General features: G+C 45.7%; 1 protein-coding gene across 1 annotated transcript in view; it reads right to left on the bottom strand.

Moving 5' to 3' along the window:
- Positions 1–19,616, bottom strand: part of LOC126539312 (protein KRI1 homolog) — a 51,268-nt gene that overhangs the window by 13,293 nt on the left and 18,359 nt on the right. Inside the window, exons 9-13 of the mRNA XM_050186089.3 lie at positions 9,530–9,625; positions 8,493–8,663; positions 6,531–6,609; positions 3,964–4,097; positions 2,592–2,685 (exon numbers count right to left, since the gene is read on the bottom strand). Coding sequence (XP_050042046.1) covers positions 2,592–2,685; positions 3,964–4,097; positions 6,531–6,609; positions 8,493–8,663; positions 9,530–9,625 — 574 coding nt within the window. The remainder of the gene's footprint in view (positions 1–2,591; positions 2,686–3,963; positions 4,098–6,530; positions 6,610–8,492; positions 8,664–9,529; positions 9,626–19,616) is intronic.

The raw sequence follows: 19,616 nt of genomic DNA, 5'->3' as shown, positions 1-19,616 counted from the left end.
AAAGAACAGCGAAGAGAAAAGGCAAAGAAATGAAAAATAAAAAGATAGGGAAGGTAGTGAACGTCCATGAGAATTAGTCTCTCCAATAGGCCACTCGAAAGTAAAAATTTCATGAGTGCCTCTACTGTCTCGTGGTGTAACGAATGTATAGGTCGGTGTTGACATTTGCTCAAGGTTGTCCATGGAGCCAGTTCTCAGTCGATTTTTCAAGCAAAAGATGTAGGGGTTACAATATTTTAAAGGTGATCAGTCACTCACAATGTCTGCTGTGGTGTGAAAGTGTGTCAGGTGTGTCTAGCAATCAAAATGATTTGATGAGTTTGGCATCACCAGAACAAAAAGCAGCAACTGGTCAACTACCTCGTGGTACAGAAGCTGTCTCTTGGAAAGCTATGAAGTACAAAACATATTTTTGCGAAAATGACAGACTACCCGTCGACATAGATATCAGTGATCCATGTTGATGCTGCTGTAGTAGGCAAGAAGTCAAGAGGACAGCTTTAGTAGCAATGACAGATAGCTCCAATACCACTGGGAGTGACGAAGTACACCAGAACATGCACAACAGAACCTCGTAGATACATCCCCATTACATACGTTCTTCCAGCACCAACTTTCACAACCGAGAACACAAAAAACGACCCAACAGAGTTACGCTCATTTTTTACCGGTTCACATGTTCCTGGAAAACAAGATTTTTTTGCACCAACATTCAGTATGTCGCCAAACTGCGACCATATGATACCGTTTTCCGACCACTACGCGCTCTTTTTTTCTGATAAAATCGATAGATAATCGAGTATGCTCCTAAATTTGAGTTACTATATAGCCATCAGCATTTCAAAATGGCCGCCTCATATGCTCTTCGAGCCTAGCTGCCGTAGCTTCCTCCATGTGCTGCAGTACGTCTGCTTAGGCAATGCTTCCATTGGCTTAGGTTAGTGCACTGTCCATGATCCTATTTTCTGCATTTGCTCTATCAGCATGAAAGTGCCAACTGCAAAGACATGCCGAGCTCATCATGATGCCGCAATAAAAAGGAAAGCGATCACGTGTGCGGAGACGGACGGAAATCGGGCCGCATCACGACCGTTCGGGGTTCCCGAAACTTCTGTGCGGGACTGGAGCAAACAGGAAAGGCGTTCTACACCGGTGGCTGCTACATACAGCGGGGCCGCGCAGCCCCTATCTTGAAAACAATCTGCGACGGAGACAAGAGTCTACACATCTAGGTGCACTGCGCTGTGTTCTCGTCACTTAGTTCACGTTGAATTTTCTCGCTCCTGCTACCGCACTTCCTCACTTCCTTCCTCACCTGATAGAGTTTTCGCGGTCATTGAGCGAGACGTGTTCATGTTTACTTGTGCACACATGACGCCATGCTTGTTAATTTAGTTAGTACGCAAATGTTTAAAAGTTTATACGGTCATTAAAACTACTATCCTTACTTTTCGTATAGCTGTCTACTAATTTGCTATCGTAATCGATGCTTCGCCTTTCGGGCAAAACTGCAATTTTTATTTATCACAACTTTAGTGCATTGGGAGTAAATCTTTGATTTTTCCAAATGAGGGAAAGTTGTACTTCTGTATGAAAGAATAAGGTGTGTGGTACTGTAAAGGACTTTTCTTCTAGGTCACGGAAAACGGGTGCGCGTTACAATCGATTGCATATTTTTTTCCTTGTTTTTTTTTAGTCTCGGAAAACGGGTGCACAGTACAATCGAGGGCGCGTTAAATTCGAGCAAATATGGTACGTTTTCTGGCCGCTAAATCCCATGTGAACAAGAAAAGACATGAGGCACGCGCGATCGAGAACAGTGTATAGCCGCCTGTCTCATGTAAAAACGGCAGCACGCTCAGTTTCTTATTCTGGTACCAACAAATCTCCGCCTGGGTTGTCGCATGCCGCATTCACAGATATCACTGCCAAACCTACTGCAACATACGTCTTCACCTATCTGTTTTACAGCACATAGTGCGTAGTGCTATTGATAGTGTACTGCATGCTTTTAGTAGGCGATAATCCAAACACATCACCATTCCCTGCCTACAGGCAGCGCGATGTGGACATCACGTTTCACTTCAGTGGCATCTGGCGTCGCCCACCAGCTCGATTTCGTTTCGGTTTTCGGTCACCTTCTTAAAACACGATGCAACAGAAAAACAAAGCGTCTCGGGCCGCCGGAGCACCACCAGCTCGACACGCATTGGTGCCTCGTGCTGCAATGATCCGCACGACACTTCACATTACGTAGATGCTAATAAAAGTTGGGTCTGTCAAATTTTTTTAGTTATTTTGGATCACAAGTTTTCCCAGTTAGATTTTTTTTCTCTCAATTTTTTCCAAAACGTATGAACGAGGTTCTACTGTATATTTCTGCAACAGGTTGCAGCATGGCATGCACTTTTGACAAGAAATAATTTTGTCACTCATGACTTGCACTTCAGAAGCGTCCTTTTGTCTTTCTGCATGCTTTCTAAAAAAATTTATGGGAGGGCATTGAAGTCTTATACTATTAAGAGTTGACTTGTACACGACAATGCATAGCATCCCTCGCAATGTATTGCAGCAACATTGAAACTGCTTACATGGATCAAACACTGGCTTTTTCCTGCTCACAACCTTGGCAAAATGAGACTTCTTCCGACGCTTGCCTTTCTTTTCATTCATCAATTCAGAATCCTGAAATAATTATAAAATGAAGGAAAGTGAATAACATTCTATATAGGGAGCTAAGACCTACTAAGCACTCAATTATGCACTTTAGCTCAATGCACCAACAAAACAGCTTGCACTGCTATATCATAGTTCACACTCATATGATTTACAAAACATTTGATTTGAATTAAACAGGGCAAGTAATTCACAGGCCAAGGTAGTAATTACCAGCTCGCACATGGAAATTAACACCTTGGTGCTTATTAAATTTAATTTCTCTGCTGTAAATTAACAGTACTTTTGCTGCCTGCTACAGATTTCAGGAGTCATCAGTGACAACTGACCTGGGCTGCTACTTATGTTCAAAATACTCTAAATGCCAAGCTTACAATGATGCAGCCTCGCAATAAAAACAGAGGCACAGTTTCCCCTGACAACAATGTTAAACTGGCACCTTTAAATCTAGCCCTGAGCCAGCAATGTCATATCCCAATCATGGGCTCTAACAAAATATTATCATGCACAATGTAACAACCCTGGCAGATTGAAATTTAGGCCTTGATAACAAGCATGCAACCTGCTGCCAATGCTTCGTTCTCCCCATGGCTTCTTTAACAAACACTTTTGCACCACGGATATGCAGTGGGGAACAGGTAAAAAGTGGCAACACTCCATATGTGCCATGTCTACCGCCCAATCCCCAATGCAAATACTGATGTATCCAAGATGCATCCTGAAAGTTTTCTGCTTTAGTTTACCGACACATGTACAGTGTTTATCTTTTCCCGGTTACTATTTTTCAACACCAAACCACTGTTACAAAGTTATCACTTAGTGCAAGACATGACTTTATGTATCAGAACTTTCCCTAATATTAATGGTGATTCTATACCAGAACTATCTCGTCTAACCAGATTGCATGTGCAAAACGAATAATAGTGTACATTCTATGACATACGCGAGTACCCGCGAATGCACTCGAATGTACAATGAGCCATGTTGTAATCAGCCAATGCACTGGACCCATAGATAAGATTTTGACGGCCCAGGATTGTGCTCGCCGCTATCTTTGTGTTTAGAGTGCAACATGTTTTACTGGGCACAAGTTGGCCAAAAGAAGAATTGTATTTGTGACTCACACTTTTGGCACTGTCTGGTTCTTCAGTCACTACAATGCGACAATAATGTGAACACACTGCTCTAATAATGCACTGGAAACATATGTCACACGAGGCTTCTTTCTCCAAAAAAAAAAAAAAAAAGAAAGAAACCCACAGAAGTAGGAGATAAATAAAAACTCACATTTTCATCTTCACCAGTGCCACCCTCATAGCCAGGATAGCCGTATTCACAGTTTTCTGTCCAGTCTTCATTTTCACCACCTTCCTCATTACCCTCCTCACCTTCACACCCTTGCCACTGGTCCCAGTCTTCCACTGCAGCGCACCACAGTTACACAGGTCAACACGACGCTGTTAGAGTGCCTTGATGTAAACTAATTTTAAAGAAGCCTTCGACTGAAATAATTTTTCTTGCCAAACATGCAGCAAGTGTTGCCCTCAATAGATGAGCTCCCCGTGAGAACTTGAGGGCAGCTTAATGTATATCCATCTGACAATAAAAATTTGAGGATTCATGCAAGGTCAAAGCACATGCTATTGTATGTGCAATTGGACACGCTTTGCATTTCGTCATATGTTCGATTAATTTTTGCATCGCGATTGCTTTAATATATTTTTTTCCAGTGCACTGTATCCAGAAATGCACATTCACCACAGAAGTTTTAATTCAGAAAGTGGCGAGAGATTACACAATTCAGAATTACCTGTAGATATACATTGCAGGTCCTTCCTGATCTACTTGCAATTATAGAACAGTGCAACAAGACAGGACAGCACATGAAGAAAGACAGTGCTGTTTGTTTGTTTTTTGTCTGGTTTCCTGTCTTGTTACGCTGTTTTATAAATCCAAGCACCATATTTATTCGAATCTAGACTGATAGTTTTCTTTTTCAAATAATCCTATACCAACCTTTAGGGTCGGCTTGGATTCAAGGTTTTTAACGTACACACCCGTTTTTAATTGAAATTGATAAATACTAATGATAATAGAAAGTCAGTATTGCAGCCGCTACTAGCCGCACCAGTAGCCAACTGGAGTACACGAGCAACGTTGCCATTTTGACCTGTGTCATATCGGTGCTGGTTCTTTTTGTTCTATGTTATTGGCATGTAGTGTGGTGTTAATATAATGGCACAAAACAGGTGATAGTGGTGCTTTCAAACGGAAAGTTGTGCTAGGTGCAGAGGCATTGTCAAACGTTCAAGCCGGGCGGGAATTTGGCACCAATGAAGAAGACGTCCGTCTTGGAGGGGGCAATGGGAGGTGCTTTTTGCGTGTCTTGCAACGAGGATGGCATTTACTGTTCGAAGGTAGTGCACTGTTTGAAGATGACAGTAATTTATTTCAAAACTGCCAGTCTCTCTCCGAGACCATAGCAGGTGGGCTTACAGATTGTACATGCAGGTATAATAATACCTCAGCACGACATGGCCAAACAGAAAGAGGAATCCAATGCAGTGACAGTCATCACAAAGGCATAAGAGCTAAAGGTACACACAATGACTTTCCTTCATAATTAGGAATGAGTGCCGAGCTGAAATTTAGGAATAATGAGTAAATAAGGAAGGTAGCGGCGAGGCTAGCAGCAATGATGACGCAGAATGAGCTCGGCATGTTCATTGTTCAATAAATGCTGTTTTCATTTTGTGAATGCTGTCTTCGCTTGTTTGTTCGACCTACATTCGAGGTAAGTTTTTTTATTCTTTTTCTGGCTTTGGACTTTTGAGGGTCGGCTTAGAATTTTAGCCGGCAACATTTAACACTTGAACTCTCTCGAGTGAAGCTAGTTTTGCAGGCTTTGCATATTCACTTCGTGCAACAAAAGTCTTATTTTCTTTTGATGCCACAGAAGGCTAGCAGCGACGATGGCGGCCTCAAACTCGCTTGAGCTATGAGCCAGCGTTTCCGTCAGCCAGCTTTTCTGTCAGCCCCCTCTTTCCAGCAAACACCTGCATGAGGCTGAAATAATGTGCAGCATCTGCCACTGTCGGGCCTGAATCCCCCATACTTTTGCTTCCCATTTCGCCCTCATCACTGTCGTTAGGCGACAACTTCAGCAATAACAGAGGCAACGATGGCAAAAAGTTGAACCTTGAAAAGTCAAAGCTCACAGCCAACGTATTTTCGTGGTCGCAGCAGCACTGCCGAGCAACTTCTCCTTCGCATTCCAAATGCCACCCATCGTAGTCAACGGTAGATCCCTCTCGCATGCCAGCACAGACTTCTTCGTACCATGTTCAATAGCATGAACAATGTCCAATTTTCCTGCTATGCTGAGCACTCAGTTTTTGCCCTAGCTTGCACGATGCCACAACACGTGCTACAAGATTCTCCCACTCGGGCATGGCGCCGAAAAGATGTTGATGTTGATGTGGCTTCACCCTTCCAAGTGCCCTCTGTATTCGCACTTGGAGGCCATTCTGATCTCTGAGGCTCGTTGTTCTGCCGGGCCGCCGGGCCGCTGTGATTTAACACTATGTATTAAGTGATGCGTACGCAATAAGATGGTACGGTTTATGCGGATACAAAACGCATTATGTTCAAGGGCTGCTGAGTCGGGGATTTGACTTTACTGCTTTAAAAGCAAAACTACTGTTTAAGTGGGTACGGTTTAACGCTGTTTTACTATACATGATTTATGTGTAAAATCAGCACTTCATCTCGAGAGCAAGTGCAAATGCAAGCAGACATGATGAACTTGAGTATTGTCAACATTCATGCCAATGCAATGTAGCTGGCTCACTCACATCCCAATTCCTCATCCAAGGGGTCTTCTGGCTTCAATTCCTCAGCGTCTTGCTCGTAGTACTCACTGTTAAATATCGTCTGGACACAAAAAGGAGAAAACACTTCCTTAAACACTTCTTCATGACTACAAAATCCTTTGTCCCCATCTGATTTGCACTGTGGCATGCAATCCTCTTGGTTGAATAGACATGAAGTAGTGACCCCTTCTCAAATGTGCCAGACTGTAACCTTGACAGATCCCTTCAAAGGATACTTTCTCTTTTGTGATGTGACACTTCACTTAAGCAAGATGTGTTCTGGGCCTCTGGCTTACTGTAGAACTGTAGCTGGTCAAAATTATTCATAAGCCTTCATGTTTTATGTCTGTCATAGTCTGTAAACCAAGGTGTCAAACCTGAACAATTGCTCATGAATATTGCCAGCAATTTTCTAACATCTCCTGAACATCTCGAGTGTTCTGGCCCCTGGCTTACTGTAGAACTGTAGCTGGTCAAAATTATTCATAAGCCTTCATCTTTGATGTCTGTCATAGTCTGCAAACGAAGGTGTCAAACCAGCACAATTGCTCATGAATATTACCAGCAATTTCCTAACATCTCCTGAACATCTCGAGGATTCGAACATCTGAAAAAATAAACGCATGCGCTTTACTGCCCCAAAAGCTGAAATCGTCACAGGCACGCCCAAAATAGCTCTGAAGGCCTGCCAGTATGTTTATTAGGCATACAGTAGCTTCTACTTCGACAAGGGATGGCGGGTTCCGGCTACTACAATTAATGAATACATACCATGTCCCATGAAACTCGCCCCTCCACACTCTTGTTACGCTTCACCGCAATACATTGCTTACGCTTGACCACGAACGAAACAACATTGTATTGTGGAAAAGCTCAATTTCTGAAATCATCAATACGCAAAGTGGCACGCTTCCTGTGCTTCAAAGCCATTGGTCAGGAATAAAAAGGTGGAGTCGGTGCCCTATCTGACAGTGGCTAATTCTTTCAATGAATATAATGGCACTGACAGTGAGAAGCTTGGCAGCAAACGTCTGAAGCAGCTAGGCCTAGCGCTCACGCGGTGGTTGCTATTAGCGAATCGGCGTGCAAGAGCACCAGTTCGAGGCTTTGATAGTATAATCCAAATGGCAGTGGCTCTGACTAATGCCATTTCAGACCTGCAGTCACAGTGAAAAAGTGAGAAAAATCAAACGGCAAAAAGTTTCGCACCCGAAATTCCAGATGTTCTTATACATTCGCTCTATGAGGTACGTGGCGGTTCCGCAAAGGTGTTCGAATTATCAAGCATGCCCAAAAAAACGGTCGACTGCAATTACACATAAAAGGCATTTGTTATGGCACGTGTTTCTATTCATGCCAACGGTACAAGGGCAGAACCAGAGGCCACAGTGGCAACAAGATAATGAAGCACAGGACATGAGGTAAAAAGAGTTAAAAAGGTTCTAGATCACTCGCAGAGCCCTGTCTACTTTTCATTCTTTTACACCTCAGCTAGGGAGTGCTACGCCACTAAATACAGCCACCCTGGCCATTCCCACAGCAGCAACAACAGCAGGGAAAGGCCATGCACGTGCCAGCCACTTGCCGGAAGCGCTGGAAAGTCCAGTGCTATAAGTGCGAAAATTACAAGAAACTGTGCGGGAGATGTCGTCGTGTGGTGTGTAGAATGTGAATTGCTGCACCCTTTTTCCGAGAACGAATCTGCTCGCTCTTCATGGCCACTGCTGGAGTGCAGATGCTGAAGTCATTCTGGTGCAGCGTGGGGCAGGAATTGGAAGTGTTTGTATCAAAATGGCGCAATTTGGTCAGGAGTTCCACCCTTGCTAATAAGCACCCACCTTCCTAATGGACATAAAGCTGCATAACATGCTACTGACCAATGTCAAAAACACTAATCTCCATTCCGCTCATTGCGTTGTCAATACTGTCACTATATGTACTTACATTCATGCGTCGGTCGTACTCCTGAGGGTCAAAGTCTCCCTCAATATCGGCATCCGCAAAGCCAAGCTGGTCATTTCCCGTGACCTCCTTGAGCTTCTGAAGTTTCTCGAGGATTTCTTTCTTCTTCAGTGCCTTTAACCGATTGATTTCTTCCTTCTTTTGTTCTTTCTCCTGAAAGCACAGAAATGAATGCACCGGCAATATGCATTAGTAAGTGCCGAATGGCAAGATGCGTCGCACGGCAATGTCACCTTCGGTAGCTTGTCGGTAATTCATTGCTACAAATAATAGGGAGTTTTAGGTTAGAGGATGCAAGCGGCTTGCGTACGTAAGAACTAGGGGCGACAGTACTGCGCATGCCCACACCCCAACGTAGTGGTCCCTGGTTCTTGCGTACCCTTCTAGTTCTTACGTACCCAAGCCGCTTGCGTCCTCCAATCTAATTTCTAATTATGTCGCATTGTAGCAATGGTGAAAAATTAGAAATACTGAGAAAACAGTTAAGGACTTCTTATTGGGCAAATTGTACCCACACAGGCAAGCAACACTCAATTTCGAAGATGATAGCAAGCACAATTATCGGTTGCAAAACCTGATTTCATGGATCAAGCCAGTCCAATATATATACACACGTCGCACTACATCATAGGGCAATTACTGGCGCTCATGTAGATTAGAGAATGTACAACACCATTTGTGTGCGATTAACAATCTGATTAAACATGTCTTTTTGGTGTCAAATTTGTGAATGTTAGCAAGGTTTTGGACACAGAAAGTGCCTCATACCCAAGAGCGATGACATGATAGTAACAGTGCCCATTCGGTAAAGTGGTCATTTGGCAAAAAGTATAACGATGATGTGTGGCAATATTCAACAGAGTTGCAATTTGGGCTTGTAGGTATTTCATAGATCGTTGTGTTGTCGTGCTAGTACAATAACAAAGAAACACAGAATCTAGAAACTTGAGCAGCATCTACCACTGTGCACAACTGCACGCTGCAGCTGGTGCCGGTAGACAGGTAAAGTGTCAGCTCACCTGTAGTTTTCTTTCCTTCACTTCTTGCCTTTTGACTTTTCGGCGATCATCTTTTCGTCGCATGGAATCCTGCATTGTTCTGGGGTACTTCTTGATCTGCAAAAAAAGAATGGATTGCCCACGGTCAAATTACTTTTATTTAGGTTGTATTTTTTTTAATTGAGGGGCTATAAATATGCCATAATGGAGGAGTCCTGCTTAACTCTAACTACCAGCTGACATCTTGGCCGGGAATTGCATCTGCGGCCTTGTGTTCGCCAATAGTGTACCAGAATGGTGGATTGTAAAAGAAGCAAAGATATGCCTGCTGACATGTGGGTGGTCTCAGAATGTAAAAACTACAAATGCATTGACAGGCTCAAAAACTGTGTTGGGCACTGAGCTTTTTATAACAGCTATGCTATCAATTTCCTGATCTGCCATCACGTATGGTTTTCTGCTACCCTCAACTACGTTTCCGTCTCCTTCATATCACTTTGTTATTTTAAAAGATAATCTGTTCATACTGCACGCCCTGCCCAAGGCCATTTCTTCATTTCAGTTAGAGTATGCAATTCAACTCTTTTTTCTCAAGCTCACGCTTCTTTCTTTTCAATTTCTACAATATTACACTTATCATATTCCTTTCCATTTAATTTTCACTAGAAGAGAGGAGGAAGAAATACATTATTTTGCACAGTAAAAGGCCTTTAGTCCAGGACTTAAGCCTTCGTCTAGCATCAGGCTTTATTAGGCTGGCAACGTGTGTGACTGCGAGTAATACAGCAATCACTCCCTGCTCAGAGCACACCCTGTCCAGCTGGCAGTACGGTCGAGGGACAGTGCCCACCACATTTCCACCTTACTTAGACTCAAGGGTGCCTTGAGCTGAAAGCTGAGGCCAGCTGCACTGTGGGTTCTGCTCATTGATGTTTCTCCTTTCTTAATGTGTCCCTGATTCAGAAGGTTAAGAAAGCATGTAATGAAAGAACGTCTAATATAAACATAAATATTCAGTGCACTTTCAGCCAAAACTTTATTCCAAAATATTAGTACTACTGCTCTCTTCTTCCTACTGGTACCTAATGTACAATCGAATCTCGATAATTCGAACTCGAAGGGACCTGGAAGTTTGTTCAAATTGAAGTTCGAATTAAAAGGAGGACTTGTTTTTGAAGTACTCGTGCACCATAGCCCAATGCACACAGCGAGCGAGGACAATGAAACTGCTCACGTTGGCCAATGCTCCTTTCCCGATATAGGCAGAAAACGAAACTTTAGGGAGCGGGTAAGCTGGCGGTGAGCCGGTGCAGAGGCGGGCACGCGCAGACATCAAAGGTGACGGAGTTACGAGAGAGTTGAGAGGCAGGGTGAGGGAAAAGCAGTGGCAAGGAGGGGCGGGAGGGAAGTGGATTTGCTTTCCCGCCAGCTTGATGGATGGCATTCATTACCTCTGCCACCTAAGCCCCCTTACTGCCATCTAAAGGCGGAACCGCACGGCGTGATTTCAGGTGCGATTGACGCGCGGATGGTGGGACGCGTGCATAATTTTGATGCGTGCCCCGCATGATCCATCATGAAATCGCACCACCGCGTGCTGCTGCTCGGAGTAGGAAAAAACGCCTCATGTGGCGCGTCCGCCAGTAAGTGTTCAGATAAGTCACGTGGAGTTTTGGTTTTGCCACCAGATGCCCTTGCTCTCTGCACATCTCAAGGGGCTTTACGCATCTCGACGGAACCTCATTGGGATTTTTTTTTTTCTCGGCAGAACTGGCGCGCACGTTGAAGGAAACACGTTCAACTGCGATGCGGAAGGTACATAGTTCCAGTTTCGCACACAATTCTACAATCTTGCTGTTTGAAATGAAGCTTGATAAATACACTTTGGAAAAAATGTCGCTGTCTAATTACCCGAGGACTGTTTTTACTGTAATGTTCTGTAAGTTTAAGGGCATATAATATATGCAGTAAAAAAGACAATTCATGTCATTGGGAGTTAGGTTGTTTGGCAACCCAGAAAATGCGGCGCGAAGGCGCCGCTCCTTTTTTTCGTACGGGTGCTCGCGCATCAGCAGCAACGCGGGCGTTTGCTGCGCGTCGCCATGCTGTTCCAGCTTAAGACTGCCACAGCGAAGTTGCCGAAGCCGGACTGGGCCTCCGCCGCTGCTTCCATCTCCGTGCTCGTGTGTTTGCGTGCTTTTTCCTTTGTCTACTGAGAGATCGGCACAGCAGTTACGTTTTTCGTCCTGCATTTTTAATGCGTAATGTCTTATGAAGATGACGAAGTCGTTGCCACTGATCACAACCATGTTGGTGCGCTCCCTTCTGTTACGGCATCGCCGCATTCAAAAGGAGAGTGAAGTACTGGGTGTCGCCTTCGCGTCCTTGTATGAATCGGATGTGGCACATTGTCTCTGACAACCTTTCCATCGGGACGTCTCAGATTAGAGTCGCCAGTATAAAAGAAAATCACAGTTCCGCTTGAAAGGCGAAGCATCGATTGCAATAGCAAATTAGTGGACAACTATATGAAGCAAGGAGAGTAGCTTTATTGGCCGTATAAACTTGTAAACACTTGCTTACTAACTAAATTAACAAGCATGGTGTCACGTGCATACTAGCAAACATGAACACATCTCACTCAATGACTGTGGAAGCTCGCTGTCAAAATGCTGGCACGAGGAAACACGGTGGCAGCAGCAACAAGCAAAGTGAGATTGGCGCTGTCTATCGCTAATGAAAAGTGAGCGCTGAGAACACACAGCACGCACAAATGTACGAGCCACCAACGCACCTAGACTCTGCCCCCAACACAGATCGCTCTCAAGATATGGCTGCATGTCTGCGTGCACCTGCCAGATGCGCAGTTGCAGCCAGAACAGAACGTCAACCTCCCCGGTGCCTCACAACGTTGGGTGCCTCGCATATGATAGTAGACAGTGCGCTTTCTCCCCGCTCCATCTCTTTCGCGTGGGCAATATTGAGCCACGATCATCGGCTCCCCTCGCACGCTTTTACTCACACATACAGCGTAGGGTGCACAGTGACGGTGTTATCGCACTCGGCCTTTATATGGAACCTTGCGTGCAGCGTTAAGGCGTATCTCCTAAGCTTTTCCTCTATGGCAGGGTCAGAGCAATGCTGGTCCGGGGCACTGCTGCGTGATTTGGCACGCTGCTGAGAGCATTGTTGGAGCACAGTATGTTCGAATTAACAGTCACAAATGGTTGCGCACTCAAATTACCAGGCGTTTTCGCCCATTGGCATACACGTAACTTTGACGGGACCACAGCATCAATTTGAATGCACTGCAATTTCAAATTAAGAGTGTTTGAATTAACAAGATTCGACGGTATATCAGACACCTGTAAAATAACAGTACCCTACTGGCATTAGTACCTAGTATACCCTGCTGGTATCAATTTGGCTCATTAAAGGGAAGCTGAAACACTTTTTAAAAAAAATGAGTTCTCAGCGGCATTCTACAGTTTTGAGTCCCCTGAACACGAATATCTGGTTCAAAAAGGGCGGAAACAAACGCATGCGGCTGTTTTTTCAAGAAAACGCGCACCAGCGCCTCAGGGCATCGCGCGAACGCCGCTGTTGGCCGTGATTGGTTGGGGCCGCTGTGACGTCATTCGCGGCAGTCGCCGGTCGGCGCCGTCGTTTCAGAGTGTAGCACGCTGTTCTGTTCTGGCTTCATAGCTGAGTTGTAAGCATTATGGAACGTTCTCGCTGTCTCGGACAGATTGTATTTTCGCCGTACATGTTCGAACCGACAGCCGATACGAAAAATGATGGCGGCAACGACGATGTTGAGTGTGCCAACAGCGAGAGCGATGTATGCACCTTCTCGCGCGTTGGAAATCTTAGCTGGTACGTATGTATTTTTTTTCATGTAGCTGCACGTTCCAATGACGAGAGAAAAAATGCGCTACAGTGTCACTGGGAACTTGCTGCTGGAAGAATGTCGAAGCACTAACTTCTCATTAGATTGTAAACATGGGTGCAATTCCGCGATGTCAAGCACCTTGCCGCTGCTTGTCTAAAGTCTCGTGTTTTTTTGAGTGTTGATACACGATCGCGAACATAAGTGCCGCGTTTCAAAGCGCGCACATGCAGTGCTGCGAGGTACAGTCATGGAAGTTGCTTATCATACACATCCAGAGATGGCGAGAGGTATTATGTGTGCAATATTCATACTATGGTTTGACGACTTTGCGATTGTGGCTCGATCAAGAATCGGTATGCGTGCTCCATGCTAGTGTTGACATAAAGATATTAGGCAGTTTTAACACCGCCTTGTGGTAAACACGATAACTGCAACCGTACGTCGAACGTCACTAGGCAAGCCTATATACTCCATTTCATACCTCAGGTGCAACGCTGTGGAAGCTATGCACAAAGTCCGGTCACCAAAATTTATTACTGCGCGCGTTTCCGTCTATGCTTCGCAGTGTACCAGCAGCGTTTGCTCGCGCGAGCATGCACGTGAAGCTGCCGCGACGGGCTGCAATTAAAAATGCCGAAAAGAAAATTGTTTTAAAAGAACGTGTTAGCAGCCGCATAAGTACACAGATTGTTTCTATGGGTAAATTCTTTTTTTTTTTCATTCAGAACTGAGCATATATATGGAAAATTTTCTCAAAAATCGGGTCAAGAAACACCGAACTTTTTCTAAGTGCGAACGCAGCCACTGCAAGAAGTATCTCAAGCCTCCCCAGGGTTGCACCTGATGTATGAAACGGAGTATAGCAACGCTAGCAACAACGCGTTTCTGCATTTGTCGTAAGGCTATCCGGCTATCGCGGAAATGGTCCGAGCACAGCACAGTTGATTTCGTCGGCACGAACTTATCTCTCCTCACCGCACGGACCCACTGCGCTGCAAGCTTCCTGTCCTTCGGGAACCTGTGAGACACCACATTGTCTCGCCCGCCTGTGTTCGCGCAGCCGAATGCTGCACAGAACCAGCGCATGTTGGGCGCCCTTGGCTGTAGGCAGTCACGCAGCACAGAAGGAAACAACAGTTTACGAAAATCCCAAAAGAAAACAAACGTGAGCGGCGGCAGATCTCTCGTAGCGTCGTTCAGTAAAACGCAGGACGGAAAGAGACATGCCAGCACATGCCAGCAAGCCGGTCCGGCAGCTCGGTCCCCGCGAATGACGTCACTCTCGCCGGTTCTCTCCTCTGGCAACCACCTCACGCGGCGCTCCGGGAAGCGATGGGGGCGTGTCCACGGGGGTGATTTAGAAAGCGATTTCCGCCCCTTATATTAGTAAAACGAAGAAAAAAATTTCGGAACCGTAAATTATTAGGTCTGTTCTTCCCAATCCCAGCAATTCATGGAAATTGAAAACCGTTTCAGCTTCCCTTTAAAGGCCAACTGCAACGAAAATAATGGACCATGTAAAAAGCTTCGTTTAAGCTAATTTAGACATACAGTAGCCTCTGTAGAAAATATTATGCTGGAAATGTGAGTGGGTACTTCACAAAACGCTTGCAAAAATCAATGTTTTCAATGCTGAAACTGAAAAAAAAAAAAAAGAGCAGTCGCCAGAGGTTACATACTACAGTAAAAGCTAGTTAATTTGAATTCCGGGGGCATGCCACGAAAATTCTAATTATACAAAATTCAAAGTAATGAAAGTCGGAAGAAAATCGCTCGATTAAGGTGCGTATATAACCCGACGTAGCGTCAGCGCGCGCGCACACGCTACGTCATGTTGGCAAGAACGTCTATAGTTCGCAGCACGGATGCATCCAACTTAACTGGACGCAACCAACGCGGCCCAACATGCATGATGTCAAGGTGGCTCTTACTCCAACTCACACGTTCGTCGCGCTGACTGTGCCGACCCACAATGCATGGCACGGGAAAAAAAGGTGCCCACGCCACTTTGCCAACGGTGGCAGTCAGCCGTTCAAAGCCCCTTAAACTTCGTAAAGTAGCACCGCGCTTTGAAGAATGCCGCCCCCTTCTCGCACGCTCTGGTCGAGGCCGACGCCGCATCGCCATTGGCCTAATGGCATCACATGGGTCCTCGTGCCGGCTTCATTTGTTTACAGTCACACTTCAGCACCATTTTTGCTTGAGAAGCCTCTGCGGAGTGGTGAGAAGCACATGTTGGCGCCATTGCTCTTCTGTGTTGTTTTGGTTGGCGAATGCCTTGAACTGTTGTGGCAAGTGTGATGCCTCTGCAGGGCATTTTCTATCATCATAACCTGCTGCGCCTTCGCATACCAAAATAGTTTCAGCAAAGACAAGAAGCTCGTCTCAATACCATCCGGTAAGCGTTACGGGTTAGGAAGAAAGACATGGATTCATCGAAATGGGAGGGAGAACTTCAGACCAACATTTTCCACACGACTATACGAGGTAGTTGCGAGTCTCTCATAGTATAGTGACATAGTACAGTCGCCGACCGATTTTCCGGACTCCGAAAATTCGGACATGCCCGATTATTCGGTCAGCCTCGCGGCACCGCCATTCTTCCCATAGACCATAATGTATAACAACTGCCGAAAGTTCGGACACCTTGCAACCTCTCGTCTGATTTTTCGGACACTCCTTGAGCCAACTCGGTCGAGAGCACCATGCACCGACTCTGATCGGTGCATGGTTCGACTTGCTGAACGCCATTTTTGTTTTGCACGGAGCTTCCTTGCTGCCCCACGAAGTGGCGCTACTGGAAATCCCCGCTCATCATCATCGTTTCTGCTTGGTTAGATAGAGTGGCTCTGCAGCAGTTCCGGTTTCAGTTTAGTAAGCCATGTCAAGACAATCCAGCAGCTGATTTGTTTCTTCGCGCAAGACGCTGCGAGCAGGCCGCGTTTTTCGTTTGTGCGACTGGTGTCGGCACGGTGGTGTTTGCTTTGTGTGCTGTGTCGAGGTTTCGGTGAGCCAACGCGGCATACGTAAACATCGCGTCAAGGGTCTAATGGCGCCGACAGTGCCCGCGCAGTCTGCGCTGGGGAATGCCGGCAAGCGGGTGCCGGGAGGCCTAAGACTTGTCGCCTTCCGATGTGCTCCCTACTGACGCGGAAAATGTTCTGCCGAGACCTGCGCAGTGGTTGCATTGCGATTCCGGACACAGTCTCATTTGACAGTTTCATAGGTGCTGACATGCGCAGAACTCGACGACGGCGAGATCATTCGTCAGGTTTCTGCTGCACCGTCGGACGACGACTCTGAGTCGGAAGATGACGCACCATGTGCTACGCTGCCGTCGCATGCGGAGCCTGTACAAGCAGTGACTGTGCTTTCAGCCGCTAATAGTGACCGTACGACCCTCTCCGAGATTCAGGCTTATCTGATTGCGCGTAAACGGAACAGCGTGCAACGGCGCATTCACGATTTCTTCCAAGCCTACTGCCGAGCCCGAATAAGTGCGTGGAAATAAAGGATTTAATTTTTTTTCTTAATCTGTTTTTTCGGACACCTGTTTATTCGGACATTTTCGCAGTCCCCGTGAGGTCCGAATAAACGGTCGGCGACTGTATAGTACAGGTACTTTGTTTATATAAGTAGTACGGTCATTTGTGGTGCGCATAATCATATTGTACGCCAATAGGCTTGAATTCGCGGGCACACGAGGCTGCATGCGAAAACGCGATTACGAAACCTTTAGGATTCAGCGCATTCCTTTTGACAAAATTTGGGGCTCGAGTGTGAAAACTCATCTTAGGAATGTGGTTTGCTGGGCCAGTTGGTGCAAGGTGAACGTATAAGGGGTTCCACCAAGTACGAATGCGAGCACAAGTAAAAAAAAACTGACAGGACAACGTTTCTTTTTACTTGTGCTCGCATCCATACTTGCTGGAACCCCTTATATGTTCATCATCTTAGGAAAGCAACTCTCTGTATTTTGTGGTTACTAACTAGCCTTCTTTAGAGCGAATAGCTTCGTTTGGCTCTTTTGTTCGTGTTTGTCATTGGCGGTCACCCGGTGGATTTGCAATACAAAGGAAAAGTATGCGTGCTCTCCCGAAACCACGTTTGTCGCCGAATGACAGCATCATAAGTCTTTGAGACGTACGTGTTAATTCGTGTCAGCTTTAAAGTGTGTGTGTAGGTCAAGATGCAGCGGTGGAGCACTCGCAAAGAAAACATGCGGTCACCTGCTCGTTCACTGGCTGGTTTAGTCGTCATTCGCTTACTCGTTCGTTCAACTGTTAGCTCGTTCGACCACTATGTCTTTGAGACACACGTAATGAGACAACAAATGGTGCCTCAATTCAACGACTGCATTATTTCACTTACCGCAATTCTGGCCTTGTCATAGCGCTGCAATTTTTCGTGCGGTCATCACTTCATTAAAGTCATATCTCGCAAAGGTTATTTCGGAGTAAGCGCAATTGTCCTCAATGCACGCACCTTAGTGCAACTCGGATCGCGACAAGTAAGCCCTTTCGTGAACAGACGAGCTAACGCACGATGAAATGTTATTCACCAGTAACTAAACTGAAAAAAAATAATGCACTTGCTTGAGCCTGAATGAAGTGCTTTACAGCATTACCACTTCGCGAACGAATGCTAAAAAACTGATTTCATATTCTATATACGCAGAATCCCGACTCGATGATCGGCCACACGTATTTCTGTCGACTTTGAGGCACGAGAAACATAATTGCACCATCGCCCACCTCTGAGTCCTTGCGCGTGCTTAGAAGATTGGCAAGCATGCACGTTGGCGGCACTGTAGCTTGTAATACTTTTTCGAACCTTCAGAGCAGCCATCGTTCATGCCCTCTGTCGGCCTTTGTACGTCATAGCCGATACACGCCGCAAATTCACATGGTAAGGACGGGGTGGATTATTTAGGCTACTCAGGGCTTGCTGGAGGTCAGGATGTTGAGGTTACATACTACAGTAAAAGCTCGTTAACTTGAATTCTGCGGGCATGCCACGAAAATTGTTATTAAACATAAATGTGTTATTTACAACCATTCGCAAGAGCATCTTGCGACACTCTCTTGACAAATGTTGCGTACCTAATTGTAGCGCATGCGATACATTTGGAATCGTCATGGCACAGCGTTAGCGCTCGTTCAGATACATTAAAAATAAAAAATTATCAAAACAGGAAAGAAAGCTGCCGTCACTGAATTTGTATAACCGTCCGTATAGAAATTCTATGCTGTACACGAAGTTACTCGGAGCTAGGAAACCAATGCGAATGCCTAAAGCACACCGCCTTGCTATGCGTGCATTCACTCTGCGAAAGGTCTGCTACGCTTGAGCGGTGTAGGTGGTGCCACAGTCGGGGAGGGAGCCTGAAAGAGGAAATATGAGGAAGAGTGAAGGCGGAGGAGATGAGCGTTGCTACTTTATGAAGTTTAAGGGGCTTTAGTTCAAAGTAGTGCGCGGGTTGGCCGGGGATCGTTCTGCACATGCTCCAAAGAGAACAGACGACGGCGCGCATCTTAGTCTGAAGGGAGACGGCATTTTGGCAGGCGCAACGCAAGCGCCGTAGCATGGCTGGCCACGCACCGATGCTCACCGCAGGAAGAGGAGCTTGCTTCCTAAAATGCACTCTTGAAATGCATCACAACCTGCTGCGACGTTGGTCTCTGTTCTACTTTCGTAGATGCACCGGTTGCACATTGTTGAGTTCCACTATACGCATAGGTGGCATCCAAACGCGTATCCCAGCAATGCTTTCCTTTGAGTAATAGCCACGAATCTCAAAGACTATGCTTTTTGGTACTGCGAGCGCCGATAAACGTCGTGGCCGCCGTGTTATAGATATTACCTGGTGCCGCTTCTCGGCAGAAGACCTCGTAGATAGAGCATAGCCTTCAAGATGTAACATGAAAAAAGAAAGAAAAAAAGAGGCAGTTTCGCCCGAAAGGCAAAGCATCAATACGATAGCGAATTAGCAGACAGCCGTATGAAGTAAGGATGGTACTTTTATCAGCCGTATCAACTTGAAAACCTTCGCTTGCTAACTAATATACTAAGCATGGTGCCAGCGCGCACTGCAAACATGAACACATCACACCCGATGACTACGGACACTTGCTGTCAAAACGTCAAAACATTGGCGTGAGGAAACGTGGCAACAACAGCAAGCGAAGTGACACATACAGGATGTTTCAGTGAACA

Source organism: Dermacentor andersoni, chromosome 11, assembly GCF_023375885.2.
Source record: "Dermacentor andersoni chromosome 11, qqDerAnde1_hic_scaffold, whole genome shotgun sequence".
NCBI classification, from domain to species: domain Eukaryota; kingdom Metazoa; phylum Arthropoda; class Arachnida; order Ixodida; family Ixodidae; genus Dermacentor; species Dermacentor andersoni.
This window is presented reverse-complemented; position numbering and strand designations above follow the sequence as displayed.